At 64.4% G+C, this 21024-nt stretch overlaps 2 protein-coding genes across 3 annotated transcripts; one reads left to right on the plus strand and one right to left on the minus strand.

Annotated features, from left to right (window-relative positions):
• Positions 1-4909: 4909 nt before the first annotated feature.
• TONSL (tonsoku like, DNA repair protein) lies at positions 4910-13540 on the plus strand. Of its 2 annotated transcripts, none has more exons than XM_075024125.1 (25): positions 4910-4966; positions 5624-5719; positions 5821-5963; positions 6036-6234; positions 6320-6449; positions 6532-6703; positions 6804-6918; positions 7136-7281; positions 7357-7509; positions 8131-8256; positions 8347-8524; positions 8607-8671; positions 8828-8917; positions 9038-9110; positions 9211-9374; positions 9482-9605; positions 9711-10428; positions 10557-10707; positions 10786-10864; positions 11116-11432; positions 12304-12445; positions 12519-12691; positions 12794-12867; positions 13068-13201; positions 13282-13540. In XM_075024125.1, the coding sequence occupies exons 1-25, from the start codon at positions 4936-4938 to the stop codon at positions 13473-13475; spliced, it is 3987 nt and encodes a 1328-aa protein (XP_074880226.1). In that variant the 5' UTR covers positions 4910-4935; the 3' UTR covers positions 13476-13540. The 2 variants fall into 2 exon arrangements, with proteins under 2 accessions (XP_074880226.1, XP_074880227.1); XM_075024126.1 differs by having other exon boundaries at positions 9714-10428.
• Positions 13458-16226, minus strand: VPS28 (VPS28 subunit of ESCRT-I). The gene is made up of 9 exons (XM_075024127.1): positions 16020-16226; positions 15854-15882; positions 15730-15767; positions 14622-14711; positions 14423-14528; positions 14234-14335; positions 14088-14141; positions 13901-13992; positions 13458-13813 (listed from the first exon to the last, which is right to left on the minus strand). The coding sequence occupies exons 1-9, from the start codon at positions 16054-16056 to the stop codon at positions 13696-13698; spliced, it is 666 nt and encodes a 221-aa protein (XP_074880228.1). The 5' UTR covers positions 16057-16226; the 3' UTR covers positions 13458-13695.
• Between the last annotated feature and the right edge of the window lie 4798 nt (positions 16227-21024).

Raw genomic sequence — 21024 nt, forward strand, 5'->3', positions numbered from 1 at the left:
GGGCTGGGGGTTACTGGGGATACTGGGGACACTGGGATGGAGGTTACTGGGGATACTGGGGGCACTGGGCTGGAGGTTACTGGGGATACTGGGGGCACTGGGCTGGGGGTTACTGGGGATACTGGGGACACTGGGCTGGAGGTTACTGGGGATACTGGGGACACTGGGCTGGGGATTACTGGGGATACTGGGGACACTGGGCTGGAGGTTACTGGGGATACTGGGGACAATGGGCTGGAGGTTACTGGGGAAACTGGGGACACTGGGCTGGGGGTTACTGGGGATACTGGGGACACTGGGCTGGAGGTTACTGGGGATACTGGGGACACTGGGCTGGGGGTTACTGGGGATACTGGGGACACTGGGCTGGAGGTTACTGGGGATACTGGGGACACTGGGCTGGAGGTTACTGGGGAAACTGGGGACACTGGGCTGGAGGTTACTGGGGATACTGGGGACACTGGGCTGGGGGTTACTGGGGATACTGGGGACACTGGGCTGGAGGTTACTGGGGATACTGGGGACACTGGGCTGGAGGTTACTGGGGATACTGGGGACACTGGGCTGGGGGTTACTGGGGATACTGGGGACACTGGGCTGGGGGTTACTGAGGATACTGGGGACACTGGGCTGGAGGTTACTGGGGATACTGGGGACACTGGCCTGGAGGTTACTGGGGATACTGGGGACACTGGGCTGGGGGTTACTGGGGATACTGGGGACACTGGGTTGGAGGTTACTGGGGATACTGGGGGCACTGGGCTGGAGGTTACTGGGGATACTGGGGACAATGGGCTGGAGGTTACTGGGGAAACTGGGGACACTGGGCTGGGGGTTACTGGGGATACTGGGCTGGGGGTTACTGGGGATACTGGGGACACTGGGCTGGGGGTTACTGGGGATACTGGGGACACTGGGCTGGGGGTTACTGGGGATACTGGGGACACTGGGCTGGGGGTTACTGAGGATACTGGGGACACTGGGCTGGGGGTTACTGGGGATACTGGGGACACTGGGCTGGGGGTTACTGGGGATACTGGGGACACTGGGCTGGAGGTTACTGGGGATACTGGGGAAACTGGGCTGGGGATTACTGGGGATACTGGGGACACTGGGCTGGAGGTTACTGGGGATACTGGGGACACTGGGCTGGGGGTTACTGGGGATACTGGGGACACTGGGTTGGAGGTTACTGGGGATACTGGGGGCAGTGGGCTGGAGGTTACTGGGGATACTGGGGACACTGGGCTGGAGGTTACTGGGGATACTGGGGACAATGGGCTGGAGGTTACTGGGGAAACTGGGGACACTGGGCTGGGGGTTACTGGGGATACTGGGCTGGGGGTTACTGGGGATACTGGGGACACTGGCCTGGAGGTTACTGGGGATACTGGGGACACTGGGCTGGGGGTTACTGGGGACACTGGGCTGGGGATTACTGGGGATACTGGGGACACTGGGCTGGGGGTTACTGGGGATACTGGGGACACTGGGCTGGGGGTTACTGAGGATACTGGGGACACTGGGCTGGAGGTTACTGGGGAAACTGGGGACACTGGGCTGGGGGTTACTGGGGATACTGGGGACACTGGGCTGGAGGTTACTGGGGAAACTGGGGACACTGGGCTGGAGGTTACTGGGGATACTGGGGACACTGGGCTGGGGGTTACTGGGGATACTGGGGACACTGGGCTGGAGGTTACTGGGGATACTGGGGACACTGGGCTGGAGGTTACTGGGGATACTGGGGACAATGGGCTGGAGGTTACTGGGGAAACTGGGGACACTGGGCTGGGGGTTACTGGGGATACTGGGCTGGGGGTTACTGGGGATACTGGGGACACTGGGCTGGGGGTTACTGGGGATACTGGGGACACTGGGCTGGGGGTTACTGGGGATACTGGGGACACTGGGCTGGGGGTTACTGGGGATACTGGGGACACTGGGCTGGGGGTTACTGGGGATACTGGGGACACTGGGCTGGAGGTTACTGGGGATACTGGGGACACTGGGCTGGGGATTACTGGGGATACTGGGGACACTGGGCTGGAGGTTACTGGGGATACTGGGGACACTGGGCTGGGGGTTACTGGGGATACTGGGGACACTGGGTTGGAGGTTACTGGGGATACTGGGGGCAGTGGGCTGGAGGTTACTGGGGATACTGGGGACACTGGGCTGGAGGTTACTGGGGATACTGGGGACAATGGGCTGGAGGTTACTGGGGAAACTGGGGACACTGGGCTGGGGGTTACTGGGGATACTGGGCTGGGGGTTACTGGGGATACTGGGGACACTGGGCTGGGGGTTACTGGGGATACTGGGGACACTGGCCTGGAGGTTACTGGGGATACTGGGGACACTGGGCTGGGGGTTACTGGGGACACTGGGCTGGGGATTACTGGGGATACTGGGGACACTGGGCTGGGGGTTACTGGGGATACTGGGGACACTGGGCTGCGGGTTACTGAGGATACTGGGGACACTGGGCTGGAGGTTACTGGGGAAACTGGGGACACTGGGCTGGGGGTTACTGGGGACACTGGGCTGGGGGTTACTGGGGATACCGGGGACACTGGGCTGGGGGTTACTGGGGATACTGGGGACACTGGGCTGGAGGTTACTGGGGAAACTGGGGACACTGGGCTGGGGGTTACTGGGGACACTGGGCTGGGGGTTACTGGGGATACTGGGGACACTGGGCTGGAGGTTACTGGGGATACTGGGGACACTGGGCTGGGGGTTACTGGGGATACTGGGGACACTGGGTTGGAGGTTACTGGGGATACTGGGGGCAGTGGGCTGGAGGTTACTGGGGATACTGGGGACAATGGGCTGGAGGTTACTGGGGAAACTGGGGACACTGGGCTGGGGGTTACTGGGGATACTGGGCTGGGGGTTACTGGGGATACTGGGGGCACTGGGCTGGAGGTTACTGGGGATACTGGGGACAATGGGCTGGAGGTTACTGGGGAAACTGGGGACACTGGGCTGGGGGTTACTGGGGATACTGGGCTGGGGGTTACTGGGGATACTGGGGACACTGGGCTGGAGGTTACTGGGGAAACTGGGGACACTGGGCTGGGGGTTACTGGGGATACTGGGGACACTGGGCTGGGGGTTACTGGGGACACTGGGCTGGGGGATACTGGGGACACTGGGGGGCACTGGGCTGGAGGTTACTGGGGAAACTGGGGACACTGGGCTGGGGGTTACTGGGGATACTGGGGACACTGGACTGGAGGTTACTGGGGATACTGGGGACACTGGGCTGGGGGTTACTGGGGATACTGGGGACACTGGGCTGGGGGTTACTGGGGACACTGGGCTGGGGGATACTGGGGACACTGGGGGGCACTGGGCTGGAGGTTACTGGGGAAACTGGGGACACTGGGCTGGGGGTTACTGGTGATACTGGGGACACTGGGCTGGGGGTTACTGGGGATACTGGGGACACTGGGCTGGAGGTTACTGGGGATACTGGGGACACTGGGCTGGGGGTTACTGGGGATACTGGGGACACTGGGCTGGGGGTTACTGGGGATACTGGGGACACTGGACTGGAGGTTACTGGGGATACTGGGGACACTGGGCTGGGGATTACTGGCGATACTGGGGACACTGGGCTGGGGGTTACTGGGGATACTGGGGACACTGGGCTGGGGGATACTGGGGACACTGGGGGGCACTGGGCTGGAGGTTACTGGGGAAACTGGGGACACTGGGCTGGGGGTTACTGGGGATACTGGGGACACTGGGCTGGGGGTTACTGGGGATACTGGGGACACTGGCCTGGAGGTTACTGGGGATACTGGGGACACTGGGCTGGGGGTTACTGGGGATACTGGGGACACTGGGCTGGGGGTTACTGGGGATACTGGGGACACTGGGCTGCGGGTTACTGGGGATACTGGGGACACTGGGCTGGAGGTTACTGGGGATACTGGGGACACTGGGCTGGGGGTTACTGGGGATACTGGGGACACTGGGCTGGGGGTTACTGGGGATACTGGGGACACTGGGCTGCGGGTTACTGGGGATACTGGGGACACTGGGCTGGAGGTTACTGGGGATACTGGGGACACTGGGCTGGGGATTACTGGGGATACTGGGGACACTGGGCTGGAGGTTACTGGGGATACTGGGGACACTGGGCTGGGGGTTACTGGGGATACTGGGGGCACTGGGCTGGAGGTTACTGGGGATACTGGGGACACTGGGCTGGAGGTTACTGGGGATACTGGGGACACTGGGCTGGAGGTTACTGGGGATACTGGGGACAATGGGCTGGAGGTTACTGGGGATACTGGGGACACTGGGCTGGGGGTTACTGGGGATACTGGGGACACTGGGCTGGGTGTATGGGGGATGCTGGGTTTTACTGGGGATACTGGGAGGTTTTGGAGGAATACTGGAGAAACTGGACAGCCCTGGGCTGCAGGGTTGTATTGGGGGCGGGGGGAGTGGTTACAGGGAGTGGCAGGGCTGGGGTGGGGGACACAGGCCTGAGCGTGGGTGGGATACTGGGAGCCACCGCGACCCGTGGGCTGAAGGTACTGGGAAGCACTGGGAGCCACTGGAGGCTGCTGGGCGCGCTGGGCTGAGGGTACTGGGGGGCACTGGGGAGCTACTGGGCCAGGAGGCCATGACTGGGGGGCGCTGGGGTCACATGCCGCGGGAGGCCGGGCCGCCACACTTCCCAGCATCCCCCGCGGCCGCGCCGCCACGCTTCCCAGCGTCCCTCGCGATCAGACGCGGGATAGGCTGAGCCGTCGTCCCCGCCCCGGTAGGCGGGTTCTGCTCCTGCGCTCCGGCCAATGGGAGCGGCCACCCCTTTCCTTTCCCCGCGCGGATTGGCGTAGGCGGGGCGGAGCGCGGTCCAATGGGAGAGCCCGGGGCGGGGCTGGGCGGCGGGTTCGGAGGCGGCGGCGGGGGATGAGCGCGGAGCGGGCGCGGGAGATCCGCCGTGAGTCCGGGGCCTCCGCGGGGCCTACACGGGGCCTACACGGGACCCCGGAGCCTCCCCCGGCCTCCCTCGGCCCGGGGCACCCCCGAGCTTCCCCCCGGGCCCGGCCCCTCTCAGCCCTCGGGCTCGCCCGGGCCTCCTCAGGCGGCCCCTCTGCCCCCTCACACCCGCCCCGGGTTCCTTCACCCCCCCCCCCGGGCTCCCTCACCCCTCCGGACCCCCTCACACCCCCCCGGGCTCCCTTACACCCCCCCGGTTCCCTCACCAGCCCCCCCCGGGCTCCTTCACCCCCCCCCCCGGGCTCCCTCTGCCCCCCCCAGGCTCCTTCATCCCTCCCCCGGTTCCCTCACACCCCCCCAGGCTCCTTCATCCCCCCCGCGGTTCCTTCACCCCTCCCTGGGCTCCTTCACCCCGCCCCCCCAGCTCCTCAACGCCCCCACCTTGGGTCCCGATCCCCCCGTCAGTGCCATGACACACACACACCCCCCAGGAGGGCCCTGCCCTGGGCCCAGACTGGTTTGGGGGACGGGACGGGACGGGACTGGGGTGGGCAGGGGGGTCCCCACCAGCCCAGGGCCGTGTTGGGGTACATGTAGGTGCCAGGAGGGGGGGTGTCTTACCAGGCTGAGCCTCCCCCCCCCGCCGCTCACCCCACAGAGCTGCAGAAGGCGAAAGAGAAAGCCCAGCGCAGTGGCAGCCTGGTGGAAGAGGCCGCGGTTTGTAACCAGCTTGGCGAGATTTTGGCAAGCCATGGTGCGTCCTCGCGGCTCTGGCCTCTGCCCACACAATGGGGGTACGTGGGAAGCCCCCCCCCGCCCCTCTGACAGTCCCCCCCCCATCACGATCGCCGGCAGGACGCTACGAGGAGGCTCTGGAGGAGCATCGGCAGGAGCTGCAGCTGCTGGAGGGAGCCGGGGACAGGATCGGCTGCGCCGTGGCTCACCGCAAGATTGGCGAGCGCCTGGCTGAGCTGGAGAACTACGAGGCGGCGCTGAAGGTGGGGTTCCAGTCCTTGGGGGGGGTTCTGCAGGGAGAGAGGAGGGACTCAGGCTTCTCCCCTTCCCCCCAGCACCAACACCAGCACCTGGAGCTGGCCCGGTCCCTCTCGGATGACACGGAACAACAACGAGCCTGGGCCACCATCGGCCGGACGTACATGTTCATCGCCGACAGCCGCTCACCGGGGGAGGAGGCGGCGGTGCCGGCGCTGCGCGAGGCCGAACGGGCTTTCCGCACCAGCCTGGCTATCGTGGAGGAGAAACTGGAAGGTGAGGCTGCGCTGGGTGGTCTCAGAAGGACATTTTGGTCCTGGGGGAGCTTCGTCAGTTCCCAGAGCCACCGTTTTTTCACCAGGAGCCGTGCCGAACCGGGAGCTGACGGAGATGAGGACCCGGCTCTACCTCAATTTGGGTTTGGTCTACGACAGCCTGAGGGAGCCAGCCAAGTGCGACCACTACATCAAGAAAAGCATTTTCCTCTCCGAGTAAGGACCGACGGGGCGGGTAGGAGCCGTCCAGTAGCGGGTTCAGGGGGGAATGAGGCAGCGATGGCGGTTCCGTTTGCAGGCAGGGACGGCTTTACGAAGACCTCTACCGTGCTTACTTCAACCTGGGGAACATCCACCTGCGGGAGGGCGAACACTCCGGGGCCCTGCGCTGCCTGGCCCGGGCACGTGATTGCGCCCGCAAGATGAAGGAGAAGGGGATGGAGAGCGAATGCTGCGGCAGCACGGCCCAGGTGGGGGCAGGGGAAGAGGGTTGGGGGCGGCTCCGGACCCCTCCCCGCATTCCCCTGGGGTTTTGGCGTCCCTCTGACGGGTGTCCTCGCTGTCACCCAGGTCCTGCTGAGTTTGGGTGACTTCGCGGCCGCCAAGCGCTCGCTGAAGCAAGCCTACGTGCTGGGCTCGCGGCAACCCTGGCAGCGAGACCTCATCCGCTCCAACCTCCGCTACGGTGAGCCGGCGACGGCGGCGTCCCCAGGGGAGGGACGACAGTCCGGGGGGGCTGCCAAACCCCTCCCAACCCTCCTCTATCCCCTCTGTCCCCTTCTGTGCTGCTGCGGGTCAGGGCTGGGAGGACACAGAGGGGTCCCCGGGTGACACTTGAGGGGTCACTGAGCCCCCCAAGGGCTCTGGGTGTCCCCGGCCTGCCCTGATGGCCACCCCCACAGCCACCAAGGTGACACGGCTGCAGGAGGCTCTGGAGGAGGCAGCGGCTAGTGACCCGCCGGCCGCCCTGGCCCTCTGCGAGCAGCTGGGGGATGCCTTCTCCAAGCACGGGGACTACCGCCGGGCCGTGGAGTACTACCAGAAGCAGGTGAGTGGGGACGGGGAAGGGTTTGGGGGGGTCCCGAGGGTTCGTCCCCACTGATGGGGGGGTCCCCGGGGGCAGCTGAGCTTCGCCCAGGAGCTGCAGAGGCCGGCGGGGGAACTGGCCGTCATCCACGTCTCGCTGGCCACCACCTTTGGGGACTTGAGGAATCACGCGCGAGCCGTCCACCATTACCGGCAGGAGCTGGCTCTGCACCGGGGCAATGCGCTGGAGGCGAGCTGGGGCCTGGGGGGGGTCTCTTTGGGTCCCTGGGGGGTTTCTTGGGGCTCTGAGGTGCTCCCTGGGGGGGCTCCCCAGGTCCTTAGGGGGTTTTCCTGAATACCTGGGGGTGCTCCTTGGGTCCTTGAGGGAATCCCCAGGACCCTGGGGGGGTCATTAGGTGCTGGGGGGATTTATCAGGTCCCTGGAGAGGCTCCCTGAGTCCCTGGGGGGGTGTCATCGGGTCCCTGGGGGGGCTTCTTGGGGGCTGGAGGGATTCATCAGGTCCCTGGGGGGGTTCCGCGGGTCCTTAGAGGGGATCCTTGGGTCCCTGTGGGGGGTCATCAGGTGCTGGGGGGACTTACTGGGGCCCTGGGGGGTTCCTCAGTCCCTGGGGGGGGCTCCCTGGGTCCCTCAGCTTGTGGGGGGACATACAGCAGCTGTGGGGACCCGTGGTGTGATGTCCCCTCGTCTCCCCTGGGAGGGTGTGGGACTGGGGGCTGCCCCCCAGGGAGGGTTTATAGCTTAGTGTGGGGACCCCCGTGTCCCCTGGGGGGTGGGGGGGGGGCTCCGTGGCTCGGCGTGGCCCCCCCGCCACATCCCTGAGGCCGGGCACTGACTCCCAGCGGTGCCCAGGAGGGAAAGACGTGGCTGAACATCGCACTGGCCATGGAAGAGGCAGGCAAACCCCACACCGAGCTCCAGCCCTGCTTCCAAACCGCGCTGGAGCGAGCGGAGGCAGCTGGAGACCCCCGGCTGCAGGTGAGGGGGGGGCAGAACGGGGATCGGGACCCCCTCCAGGGTCCCCCTTTGGGCTGAGGACTGACCTTTCTCCCTCCTTTTCCTCCCCAGCGGCAGATCCTGCGGCATCTCCACTCGCTGCAGCTGCGGGACGGCGACACCGAGGCCGCCGCCGGCACCATGGCCCGGCTGGGGGGGCTGGGGGGGTCTGCTGAGGAGGAGGAGGAGGAGGAAGAACCGGAGAGCAGCGAGGCTCAGGATGAGAGTGAGCTGGAGCTGTCGGAGAGTGGTGAGGGGGCTCTGGGGGGTGCGGGGTCCCTGGTAGTGTCCCTGCACGGGGGGTGTCCTTCACGGAGGGGGGTCTCTTCCAGAGGGGGAGGAAGATGAACTCGATGGCTACAGCAAGAGCGTCCCCGGGCGCCGGCGGATCAGCAAGGTGAGAGATGCCGGGTCTCCCCCTGACACCCACCAAGAGGGGTGGGTGGGGGTCTCCCCTTCCTCCAACACCCCCAAAGAGGGGTGGGGGGGTCCCCCAGGTGTCTGGGTGCATCCCCGGGGGTCCCCATCGTGTCCTTCTTCCCCGTGCCGGCAGTGGAACCGGCGGAACGAGCGGGGCGAGACCCCCCTGCACCGCGCCTGCATCGAGGGCGACCTGCGCCGCGTCCAGCTCTTCCTCAGGCAGGTGGGCGAGGGGACCGGGGGGGATCCCCCACGCCGCGAGGGGGGGTCCCGTGGGACCCACGGGTGGTTTTGGAGTGGGGGGGAGAGTGTAACTGATGCGTGTCCCCCTCCTCTTTTCTAGGGGCACCCTCTGAACCCCCGCGATTACTGCGGCTGGACCCCGCTGCACGAGGCTTGCAACCACGGGCACCTGGGTGAGTTGGAGTGGGGGGGACGGGGATGAAGACAAAGCCCCCCCCGGGGTGCAGGCAGAGCCCCCTCCCATCCTCACCGCCGTCTCCTCCTGTCCCCCAGAGATCGTCCGGCTGCTGCTGGACCGCGGGGCGGCGTTGGACGACCCCGGGGGGCCGGGCTGCGAGGGCATCACCCCCCTGCACGACGCTCTCAGCTGCGGCCATTTCGAGGTGGCCGAGCTGCTGGTGCGGCGCGGAGCTTCGGTGACGGCCAGGAACGCCAGGGTGAGCTTGCCGGGATCGGAGAAGGTGGGGGGAACCCCAATAAGGGGCTGGGGGACACACACTGGGAGAGCCTTGTGTCCTGTTCCCCCCCCACCTCCTCCCCGTAGGGCTTGACGCCACTGGGGACGCTGGAGGAGTGGGTGAGCACTTACAGCAAGGAGCTGGACCAGGAGACGCGGCAGCGATGCCGGGCGGCCGAGCGCCTGCTCAAGGAGACGGCAGCGGGACGAGGTGGGATGCGGCGCAGTGGGACCCCATTCCCCTCTGCTTTTTTTTTGGGGGGGGGGGGGTGTCTGCAGTAGACTGAGGGTGCCGGCGTGTGTGTGTCCCCGCCAGCAGCCCCGCCGCAGCTCTCCCAGGACTCGCCGCTGTTCGACGCCGAACTTTCCGAGCGCCAAATCCCGCGGCCGTGCTCCCCGCCGGCGGCAGAGCCGGACGATGGTGACATGTCACCGCTGAGGCCGGTGAAGAAGCGGCAGCGGGTGTTGGGGCTCGGCAGGCAGGAGGGAACGGGGCCGGAGCCGGCTGAGTACGAAGCCACTATCCGGGGTCTGGGCAGCGCCAAATCCCTTCTTGGTGGCAGCACCGAGATGGCGTGCCGGCAACCGGCACCGCGGCCGGCCCTCATCCCAGCTGAGCAGTACCTGGAAGAGGAGGACTGGCTGGAAGACGACCTTGGGGAGTCCCGGGGGGGCCGTAAGCGGCCACGCCGGGAACCCCAGGAACCGGCGACCGCTTCGGGGGACAGCACAGGCCCGGAGAGCGACAACGAGGTCCCCGCTCCGAGCCGGCACCAGCCCCGGCGTCGCCGGACCGTGCAGAGCCGGCTCACCCGCCTGGTGGAAAGGATCCCGCTGGGGCGCTCCCGGGAATGCCGGCCCCCTGAGACGGCCGGGACCCCCCTCACTGATGAGGCTGAGGACGAGGGAAGCCCCCCCTGCCCGCCTGCACCGCTGCCTGCGCCGTTGCCTGCGCCGCTGCCTGCCGTCCTGCCTGCCCTCCGCGTGCGGGTCCGGGTCCAGGACAACGTCTTCCTCATTCCCGTGCCCCAGAGGTAAGAGCTTTGTGTCCCTCTTCTTTGGGACACCCTCCCCTCCACGTCCCCTTTGGGACCCCCGTGCTGGGCGGCAGCGCTCACCAGTGACCCCCCCTTCCCCTTCCCCGGTCCTGCTGTCGCGGCAGCGAGAGCCGTGCCGTGAGCTGGCTGGCGGAGCGGGCGGCCGAGCGGTATTACCAAACCTGCGGGCTGCTGCCGCGGCTCACCCTCAAGAAAGAGGGGGCTCTCCTGGCCCCCCAGGACCTGGTGGGGGACGTCCTGCAGAGCAATGAGGAGGTGAGCGCCGAGCCCAGCCCCGTGCCGGGCATCGCCGGCGATTCGGCGGTGCCGTCGGTGACGGTGACGGCGTTGCAGGTGCTGGCGGAGGTGCGGTGCTGGGACCTGCCGCCCCTGGCCGAGAGGTACCGCAGGGCTTGCCAGAGCCTGGCGGTGGGTAAGGACCCCCCCGCGTCCCCTCCCCGGGCGGTGGGCAAGGACCCCCGGCCATTCCCCGGTCCCCTTGGGGACCATCCCCACCGGTTGGGGGTCCCCGCACCGGGGTGGGGGGGGAAACGCGTGTCCGTGGCCGGTGCGGGGCCGTCAGCAGGATTAGGGGGTCCCCGAGGGGGCTCAGGGCTCCCCAAGGCGGGGGGGTGGTCTCCAGGGCCACCAAAGGCCACTGACACCTTCCACCCCCCCCGGCAGAACCTCACCCGCTGCTGCTGAAGCTGACGGAGCTGCAGGAGCAGAGCCCGGGGCTGGGGGTCGAGGGGGGCCTGGCCCTGCGCCCCCCCCACCTCCCCCCGCTGCTGCGGGCCCTCAAGCTGCAAGCGCCGCTGCGGCAGCTCCGGTTGCGCGGCTGCGGGTTGCCGGACGCCATGGCCGGCGACCTGCTGGCCACTTTGGCCACCCTGCCTGCCCTCACCCTCCTCGACCTGGCCGGGAACCGTCTCGGCGCCCAGGGGCTGCGGCAGCTCCTGCCCCGGCATCCCGGCGCTGCCGGCACCGCCGGCGCCTTCCAGGTAGGGCTGGGGGGGGGAACGGCGGTGGGAGCCCCGGCTCTGTCCCCGGGAGTCCCGGCGCTGGCTTTGCCCGGCTGAGTGGGGTGTCACGGTGTGGGGTGCCCAGACAGTCCCCCCCAAATCTCACCTTTGTCCCCCAAATCTTTCATCTGTTCCCCACTAAACCTCTTGTTCCTATGTCCCCATAACCCGCCCCCCCCAAATCTTCCCTTTGTCCCCTAAACCTCGTCTCTATCCCCCAAATGCCTTATCTGTCCCCCAACTTCCTTGTCTGTCCACCAAATCTCTCCTTTGTCATCCACATCTCTCATGTCTGTTTCTTAAACCCTTTGCTCATCCCCTAAATCACTTCTCTGTCCCCCAAATCTCTCCTTTGTCGTCCATCCCTCGTCTTTCTTAAACCCTTTGCTCATCCCCTAAACTGCTTCTTTGTCCCCTAAACTCCTTCTCTGACCCCCAAACCCCTCCTCTGTCCCCCAAATGTCTCCTTTGTCGTCCACATCTCTCATATCTGTTTCTTAAACCCTTTGCCCATCCCCCAAACCCTTCCTCTGTCCCCCAAACCCTTCCTCTGTCCCCCAAACCTCACCCGTCCCCCAAATCTCTCCTGTCCCCCAAATCTCTCCTGTCATCCACATCTCTCACATCTGTTTCTTAAACCCTTTGCCCATCCCCAAAACTGCTTCTTTGTCCCCAAATCGCTCCTCTGTCCCCCAAATGTCTCCTTTGTCGTCCACATCTCTCATGTCTGTTTCTTAAACCATTTGCCCATCCCCTAAATTGCTTCTCTGTCCCCTAAACTGCTTCTCTGTCCCCTAAACGAATCGCTTTGTCCCCTAAACCTCTTGTCTGCCGCCACCCGTCCCGGCAGAGCCTGGAGGAGCTGGACCTGAGCCTGAACCCGCTGGGCGACGCCGGCTGCCGGCCCCTGGCCCTGCTCCTGCAGTCCTGCCCGGCGCTCACCACGCTGCGGCTGCAGGCCTGCGGCTTCACCGACGCCTTCTCCCTCGAGGGTAAGAGGCCGCGGCACCGCGCCGGTAGCGCCGGGTACCCGGCGGTTCTAACCGCGCCGGCGTTTGCTCCCAGGGGCCGCGCGGCTGCAGACCTTGTCTCTGTCCTACAACGCCCTGGGGACGGCGGGGCTGGAGCGGCTCCTCGGCGGCTTGCCGTGCCGCAGCCTCAGCCGGTTGGAGCTGGGCTCCGTCGCCGGGCCGGGACCGCGGCCCCTCACCAGGACCCTCGGCAGGTACCTGGCGCAGGTGAGAGCGGTTCCCGAGGGGACATGGCACGGTGGGGGGGACACCCGCTCCCCAGGAGGTGCCGGCCGGGGTCGTGCCGACACAGGCGTGCCTTTCCGGCAGGAGGGCTGCGTTCTGAGCCACCTCACGTTCTCCGGGAACCGCCTGGGTGACAGCGACGTCCTGGAGGTGGCCAGGTGAGGGGACAAGGGGACATCTGGGGGTGACAGATAGATTGGGGGGGGGTCCTGGCAGCAGGATCATCCTCCATCTCCCAAGGGAGACCCCCATGCCGGCTCCGGCATGGGAACACGGTGTGGCGGGGACACCGGGAATGGAGGAGACCCCCCTGGGGACAAGGAGGGGACCCCCTCGCCATCTTCCCCCCCACCCGCAGGTGCCTCCCCGCTTGCCCAGCGCTGGTTTCCCTGGATTTCTCGGCCAATCCCGGGATCAGTGCCGCGGGGCTGCGGACGCTGCTTTCCGCCCTGGAAGAGAGGAGCCAGGGGCTCCAGTTCCTCAGTCTGGCAGGTACGGCGACGGCGCAGGCAGGAATGGGGTGGGCAAGCCCCCGGGGACCTAACGGCAGCCCCTTCCTCCCTCCTTCCCAGGCTGTTCCGTGGAGGGTCCGTTGGACGACGCAACCTGGGCCAGAACCGCCGGCAAGATCCAGGATCTCCGGCTCTGCGGTCGGCACGTCAGCCGCAGCGACCAGCAAAATGCTGGCAAAGCCTGGCGCGGTCCTGCCGGCACAGCGCTCAGCACCGTCGTGCGGCACCGTAAACTCTTCTGTAAGAGCCTCTAAAGCGCCGGCATTGCCGGCGTCGTGTGGTTTTAATCGGCGTGGCCATTACACACCATATTTATGAACGTGGCTAGTGCTTTTTGGGGTCCCGGTGTCACCGGCGCTCGCGAGGCAGGTGAGGGATGAGGGGTTTATTGTCCTCGACTTCCTTTTAACGCCAGTAAGGACTGGGAGGGGACTGGGAGGCTCAAACCAGGAGGGAGCGGCGGTTCCGGATGGCTCAGGAGTGGAGGAAGCGGTTGAAGGCGTTGTAGGCAGATTCCAGGTCGAACAACATCTGCCGGACCTGGGAATCATCCAGCTCATCCGACGCCGACATCCCGCTGAGCGTCTGGAGCCTGGGAGAAGGCGGGGGGGGCTGCATCAGCGGCATGCCGGCATCCCAAAAACGGTGCCGGTAATGGTGCCGGCACCCTGGCACTCACCACTGGTTGACTTTCTGCCTCCCCTCGAAGTCAGGGGGCAGGTGGCTCATGCGGTTCATTGTCTCCATCAGCTCCCGTAGGTCTGGCTGGATCTGGGGAGAGAATTGGGGGTGAGCCGCCGCTCCGGTGTTGCCAAACTGGGACTCTGGGGGCTGCTGCGGCACACGGATGAGCATCGGTACCCTACCTCGTCCATGGCTCGGATCTCCAGGCGCAGCTTATCCATCACCGTGATGAAGAGCTGGGAGGGAAGGAGCGTTCGGCTCAACCACGACCCTTCCCACCCTCCCCAAACCACCGAAGCCGAGCCCCGGCAACCCCCCGGCACCGTACGGAGACGATATCGGCGATGCAGCGGTTGAGGTTGCCCTTGTCGTCCTTGATGGTGATGGGCCGGTCCTCCTTGATCCTCTCCATGGCCAAGGGGCAGTCGAGCTGCGGGGAGACGACGCCGTGAGCGCCGTGACCGGCACCCACGAAGCCCCGGCACCAGCTGAGAGTACCGGCAGCGTCTCGGCTTACCCGGAATTTGCGGCAGAAGTCATCGATGGAGCTGATCTCGGAGCCCTGCACTTGCTTGAGGGCGGCTTTGAACTGGACCAGGAGGCGGGAGCAGGCGGCCGTGTACCTGCGGAGGGACGGGGCAGGGAGGGGACGGGCTTGTCCCCCCCCGCAGGGACATGACGGACCCTCCCGAGGGCTCCGTCGCCCCAGAACTTACTCGTTAGGAGAGACGCAGTCCTTGATGTAGGCTTTCTCCAGAGCCTGCAGCGTCTTCACCACCGCGAAGAGCTCGGCCATGTTGTCGTACCTGTAACCGCAACCGGGACCGCGGTGGAGAGCTGTGTCCCAAGAGGGGGACCGCGACGGAGAAGAGGGGGACCGCGACGGAGAAGAGGGGGACCGCGACGGAGAAGAGGGGGCTAAGGTGGAGAGCAGTGTCCCAAGAGGGGACCGCGATGGAGAAGAGGGGGACTGCGATGGAGAATGGGGGGCCACGGTGGAAAGCAGCGTCCCAGGAAGGACTGTGATGGAAAAGAGGGGACAGTGATGGACCATAATGGAGAGAAGGGGACCACAAGGTGGAGAGCAGTGTCCCAAGAGAGATTGCGATGGTGAGAAGGGGACTGTGATGGAGAGCATTCCAAGAGGGACTGCGACGGAGAAGAGGGGACTGCGATGGAAAGAAGGGGACCACAATGGAGAATAGAGGACTGTGATGGAGATAAGGGGACTGTGGTGGGAGAGAAAAAGACCACGATGGGAGAACGGGGGACCATGGCGGAGAGAGAGGTTCCAGGAAGGACGGCGATGGAGAATGGGGGACCACAATGGAGAGAAGGGGACTGCAGTGGAAAGCAGTGTCCCAAGAGGGACCACGATGGAGATAAGGGGACTGCGATGGAGATAAGGGGAGTGTGGTGGGATAGAAAAGGATCACGATGGAGAAGGGGGGACTGTGGTGGAGAGAGAGGTTCCAGGAAGGACGGCGATGGACAATGGTGTCCCAGAAAGGACGGCGATGGAGAATGGGGGACCACAATGGAGAGAAGGGGGGACTACAGTGGAAAGCAGTGTCCCAAGAGGGACCGTGATGGAGATAAGGGGACTGTGGTGGGAGAGAAAAGGACCATGATGGGAGAATAGGGGACCACAGTGGAGAGAGAGGGTCCAGGAAGGATGGCGATGGAGAAGGGGAGATGGCGATGGACAGCCGTGTCCTGGACCACCTTCCTCTGCGGGGCAGGCGCTCCTGCCCGCCATCACGGGGGGGTGTACGCGTGTGTGTCCCCCACCAGGTGCAGGGACAGGGCTGGGACCGGACTCACTTCTCCCTCTCCCGCGCGGTCTTGTAGAGCTTCACCTCCTGCCGGGAACAAGATGGGGGGGCTCAGCCCCGGGTTTTGGGGGGCTCAGCCCCGGGTTTTGGGGAGGGTCAGCGGCCCCGCTCACCTCGTACAGCTCCGGCTTGTTCCCGGGGGCTGCAAAGAAAAGAGGGGGGGGGGCAGCGTTAGACGGGGGCTGGGAAACACCGAGAACCCCCCGGTAACCCCAAAATCCCCCCCTATACCCCTGAGGCCCCCCCCCAAGGGGCCTGAGGCGCGGGGCCTGCTCTCACCTCCCATCCCGGGCGGGGCCGCGATGCCGTGGAACATCCCGCCGGGGCCCCCGCTTCACCCGGAGGGGCCTGGGGGGGTCGTGGGGCTGGGTGTGTGTGTGTGTCCCCCCCTCCACCGTCCGCGACCGGAGGGGTCCGCGTTCCCGTCCCCCCGGTGCCGGTGGCCCCGCCGCCGCTCTTCCGCAAAATGGCGGCGGTTCGACCATCCGGAGGTTCGACCATCCGGAGGTTCGACGATCCGGCGCTCGGCTGGTCGCGCCTGCGCGGTGGGACACCTCGCGGGGCGGGGCGAAGGGCGGGCGGGGCGGGGCTAGAGGTTCGGGCGGGAAAAGGCGCCGCTTTTTGGCGGGAATCAGGCGCCGGTTTTGGCGGGAAGGGGCCGCCCCCGCTCCCCGGGTCGGGGGGTCCTGCCGGGGGGGGGGGGGCGGCTGCATCAACACGGCGTCGCCTTGTGCGCTGCCCCGCGGGGCTTCGCTGGGGGGGGGGGACGGACGCAGCGCTGCAGCAGGCGCCGGCGCCGCGGGCGTCGCGGTTTCGGGGTTTTTTTTTGGTGATTTCTCAAATCCGCTCGTGCACGCGACCCGCGTTTGAAGAGGGCTCGAGCCCCGCGGTGCGGCGGGTTTAGTGCTTTTTGCGCTGCACGGCGCCCGCCGCCGCACGACGAGCTCGCTCCGGCTCGAGGAGCGGCTACGAGAGCGTACGCGGGGTTTGTGCGTCGCGTTGCGGATGTTATCTGGGGGTTTAACGGCGGGGAGGCGAACAATAAGAACAACTTTGCACTAAAATTAAGCTGAAATAAAGTGAAAGGAAAGGTCTACCGAGTTATAAGTAGAACCGGCCGGATGCTGTCCTGACCACGTTTAGCGTACCGGAGTTTCTCCCAGCTGGGAAGCAGGCTGAACTCAGGCTTTCTTGGTAGGTACATCTATAACTTGATACTTTTATAAAATACAACCTTTACTACTGACAGCAGGAAGAAGACCCCAATACCAACAAAATTTTTGCAGGCAGGCGTCGGCATCGCAGGCAGGCATCGGCGTCGCGGTTAGGCGCGGGTATTGCAGGCAGGCGTCGCTGCTGCAGGCAGGCATCGGCGTCGCGGTTAGGTGTCGGCGTTGCAGGCAGGCAACCGCACTGCAGGCAGGTATCAGCGTTGGAGGCAGGCACCGGCATCGCAGGCAGGCATCGGCGTCGCGGTTAGGTGTGGGCGTTGCAGGCAGGCGTTGGTGCTGCAGGCAGGCATTGGCATTGCAGGCAGGTATCTGCACTGCAGGCAGGTATCAGCGTCGCGGTTAGGTGTGGGCGTTGCAGGCAGGTGTTGGCAGTGCAGGCAGGCGTTGGTGTTGCAGTTACGCATGGGTGTTGCAGGCAGGTATCTGCATTGCAGGCAGGTGTCGGCATTGCAGGCAGGCATCAGCACTGCAGGCAGGCATCGGTGTTGCAGGCAGGTGTCGGCATTGCAGGCAGGCATCAGCATCGCAGCCAGGCATCGGCGTCGTGGCTAGGGATGGGTGTTGCAGGCAGGCATCGGCGTTGCAGGCAGGTATCTGCACCGCAGGCAGGTGTCGGCGTCGTGGTTAGGTGCGGGCATTGCAGGCAGGCGTCGGCATCGCCAGCAGGGGAGGCAGCCCTGCAGGCAGGCAGCTCTCCGAAGGAAGGCGACAGCCGGCTGGGAATGGAAGAGGAGGAGGAGGAGGAGGAGGAGGCGGAGGACGCTGTCCTCGTCCGGCCTCGCCGGCGGGGCAAGGAGCGCGTGAGGTGGCGGCTGACGCGCCCCACGGGCGGCCGTAAACCCGCCGATAGCAGGAGGGGTGAAGGCCGGGACGTCGGCGCCGGCTCGCCGCGCCGGGCGAGAGGAGTCCCCCCAGAGCCGGGCGAAGCACTTCGACCTTTGCCGCGAGGCCGTAAAACGCCGGGACGGGCTCTGGGGACTGCGGGGTTCACGGCGGGGTCGGTCGTTCCCAGGAAAGGGGAAATACGGGAAAGAAACAAACTCCGGGAAAAACCCGCCGGCGTTTCCGAGGGTTTCCCAGTGCCGAGGCGACGTCGAAGCATTTGGGTTTTTTTGTAACCGCGTCCCGACGCCGGTACACGCTCCAGGCGTGCGGGTGGGTGAAGGAACCCGGTTTTTGGTGACCCGTCCTGCCGCCAGCACTGGCTCCTCGCCACTTGCCGGGGGTGTCCGTGTCTTCTGGCGGAGCTGAGAAACGCCATCAAGATCTGCTGGTTACCCCCGGAACGGGGTTGACGACCGCGGCTCGACGTCCTCGGGGCTCCCAAATTTGGTAGACGACGGATCGGTTTGTGGTTTAGCGCCGGGTTGCGATTCGAGTCCAGGGTCGCGGCTGCTGGCTGGTGACTTTGGGCGCTACCGGGATACGGGGATTTCTGAAAACTTGAGCGTCTTCCACTTAGGGGTCAAATGTATGAAGAAATAGAAAAATAAAGAGGAAAATCCCTGAGATGCTCTGCCATGTCGCCACGCAAAGAAACGGCCTCGTGACCATGTGGACACGTATTTAGCTCACGGTCACAAGAGCATTCCAGTTGCCTTTAGAAGACCTTGAACAGAATAAACAAGAAGACAAAAAAAAAAAGAAAGATCCCAATTAGAAGAACGCAGGCGCGCATTCCACGGTAAAGGGAGCTTGGCACAAAGAACCTCAATTCGGCACTTTATCTGGACCAATTAGACTGAGACAAGTTTCGCATGTTTTAGTTGACATAACCAATTATGTCCTATGTTTATGCGCATGTACGGAGTTAGTATAACATTATATCTTATATTTGTGCGCATGCACAGTGTCGATATAACCAATCACATTTTATGCTTGTACAGGTGGACACTATATGCTTGCATGCAGCAGCCAATCAAAGCTTTTAAGGAGCTCAGAGAATTGTATAAAAACGATCAGCTGGGCTCAATAAACTGGCGACTTCGACCATCACGTTGGTGTCCTGTCGTCCGTCCCTGCGTGGAGTTTCTCCACGCTCGCACCCTGCCGCTGTTGGGACCTCTGTGTCACGCGGCGCTGTCGAGGCGCGGGTTTTGGGGCAGAAAGGAGAGGTTTCCTGAGTTGGAAGGAGAGGTTTAGAGCCGCCTTAAAAGATTTAGAGCTGGTTTAAGAGGCTTAGACCTGGCTCAAGAGGCTTAGACCTGGCTTAAGCGAATCCTGGTTAATTATTCGTATAAATAAGGTATAAATAATAAAAAGGTATGAATAATATAAAGGTATAAATCAAACAAATTAAAGCAGAATTATAGCACAGTTTTCCTGGAAGACTTAGGGTTTGCGTGTTGCTTCTGTCAATGTTTAGCAAACTTAGGAAGCAGAACCTTTGGTTCTTTTAGTCAAGTGAAAACATTCTCATGCAACTGTAAAAATACAACTTCCAGAGAAAATGGAAGTCCATCAAGAAGTCCACTTCCAATAAAACCGAGGTAGTCCTGCTCTTTTATTACGTGATGTGTAAGAGATTGAGATACAAATCATCAGACCCGGTGCTGGGTTGGATCCGCGGGGACATCGTTGGCCAAGACGGACGCGGTCATCCCGTTCGACCCGGCGGTACCGTGTCCAGCTCCGGCCGCCGCCGCGACTCCCGAAGGATGGAGACGCGCCGGAGGGGGCCGTGGAGACGATCCAAGGGCTGGAGAACCTGCCCTGGGAGGGACGGCTGGTGGAGATGGGGCTCACCTCCCTGGAGAAGGCTCGGGGCGGACCTGGTCGCGTATTCCGGTACTTAAGGAGTGCTGTGTGGGGTCTACGCCGCAGGGGTTGGTAGCACGGGGGGGGCTTCTGTGGGAAGACACCAGGAGCTGGTCCCGTTGTTGGACAGAGCCGGTTCCAGACGGCTCCAGGGTGGATGCGCCGGAGCCCAAAGCTGAGCCCATCGGCGACGGCACCTCTTGGGATAACGCGGAGTGAGGCAACGGGAGAGGAGCCGCCCCGCGGAGCCCACGGCCGGAGAAGGAGAGGAAGGAGGTGCTCCAGGTGCCGGAGCAGAATTCCAGCCTGCAGCCCGTGGAGGTCCACGTGGAGCAGATCTCTGACCCGCAGTGTGTCGAGGTCCACATTGAAGCAGATCTCCATCCCATGGAGGTCTACATTGGAGCAGATCTCTGTCCTGCAGCCCGTGGAGGTCCACGTTGGAGCAGATCTCCATCCTGCATCGTGTAGAGGTCCACGTTGGAGCAGATCTCTGTCCTGCAGTGCATAGAGGTCCACATTGGAGCAGATCCCCATCCTGCAGCCCGTGGAGGTCCACGTGGAGCAGATCTCCAACCCGCAGTGTGTAGAGGTCCATGTTGGAGCAGATCTCCATCCTGCAGCCCGTGGAGGTCCACACGGAGCAGATCGCCCTGCAGCCCGTGGAGGTCCACGTTGGAGAAGCCCATGGAGGACTGTCTCCTATGGGTGGGATCCCACCCCAGAGCAGGGGAAGAGCGTGAGGAGGAAGGAGCGGCAGAGACGAAGTGTCATGGACTGACCCCAACCCCCGTTCCCCGTCCCTCGGGGGGAGGAGGAAGAGGAGTCAGGAGTGACGCTGAGCCTGGGATGAAGGTGGGTGGGGGAGACGATGGTTTTAGATCTTTAGATGGTTCTTCTTTTTCATTTTCCTGCTCTGTTACTGAGCGACAATAAATCAAATCAATTTCCCCAAGTCGAGTCTGTTTTGCCGTGACGGTAGCCGGTGAGTGACCTCCCTGTCCTTGCCTCCACCTGCGAGCTTTTTGTTCTATTTTCTCCCCGTCCCGCTGATGGAGGGGGGTGATGGAGCGGCTGGGTGGGCGTCCGGCAGCCAACCACGGTCAACCCACCCCGGGCAGCTACCGAGCGGACGGAGGGCTCTCCCTTCGCCAGGAGCCACACGGCGAGGACAAGGAACGCCGGGAGAGGTCTCGTCTTGACCTAAGACGTGTTTTACAGCGAGAACCACCAACGGCTGGGACAACGTGGTGGAGCCCCCGTCACCGGCGGCGTCCGAGACGCAACCGGACGGG

The sequence above is a fragment of the Buteo buteo genome, chromosome 3 (genome assembly GCF_964188355.1).
Source record: "Buteo buteo chromosome 3, bButBut1.hap1.1, whole genome shotgun sequence".
NCBI lineage: Eukaryota > Metazoa > Chordata > Aves > Accipitriformes > Accipitridae > Buteo > Buteo buteo.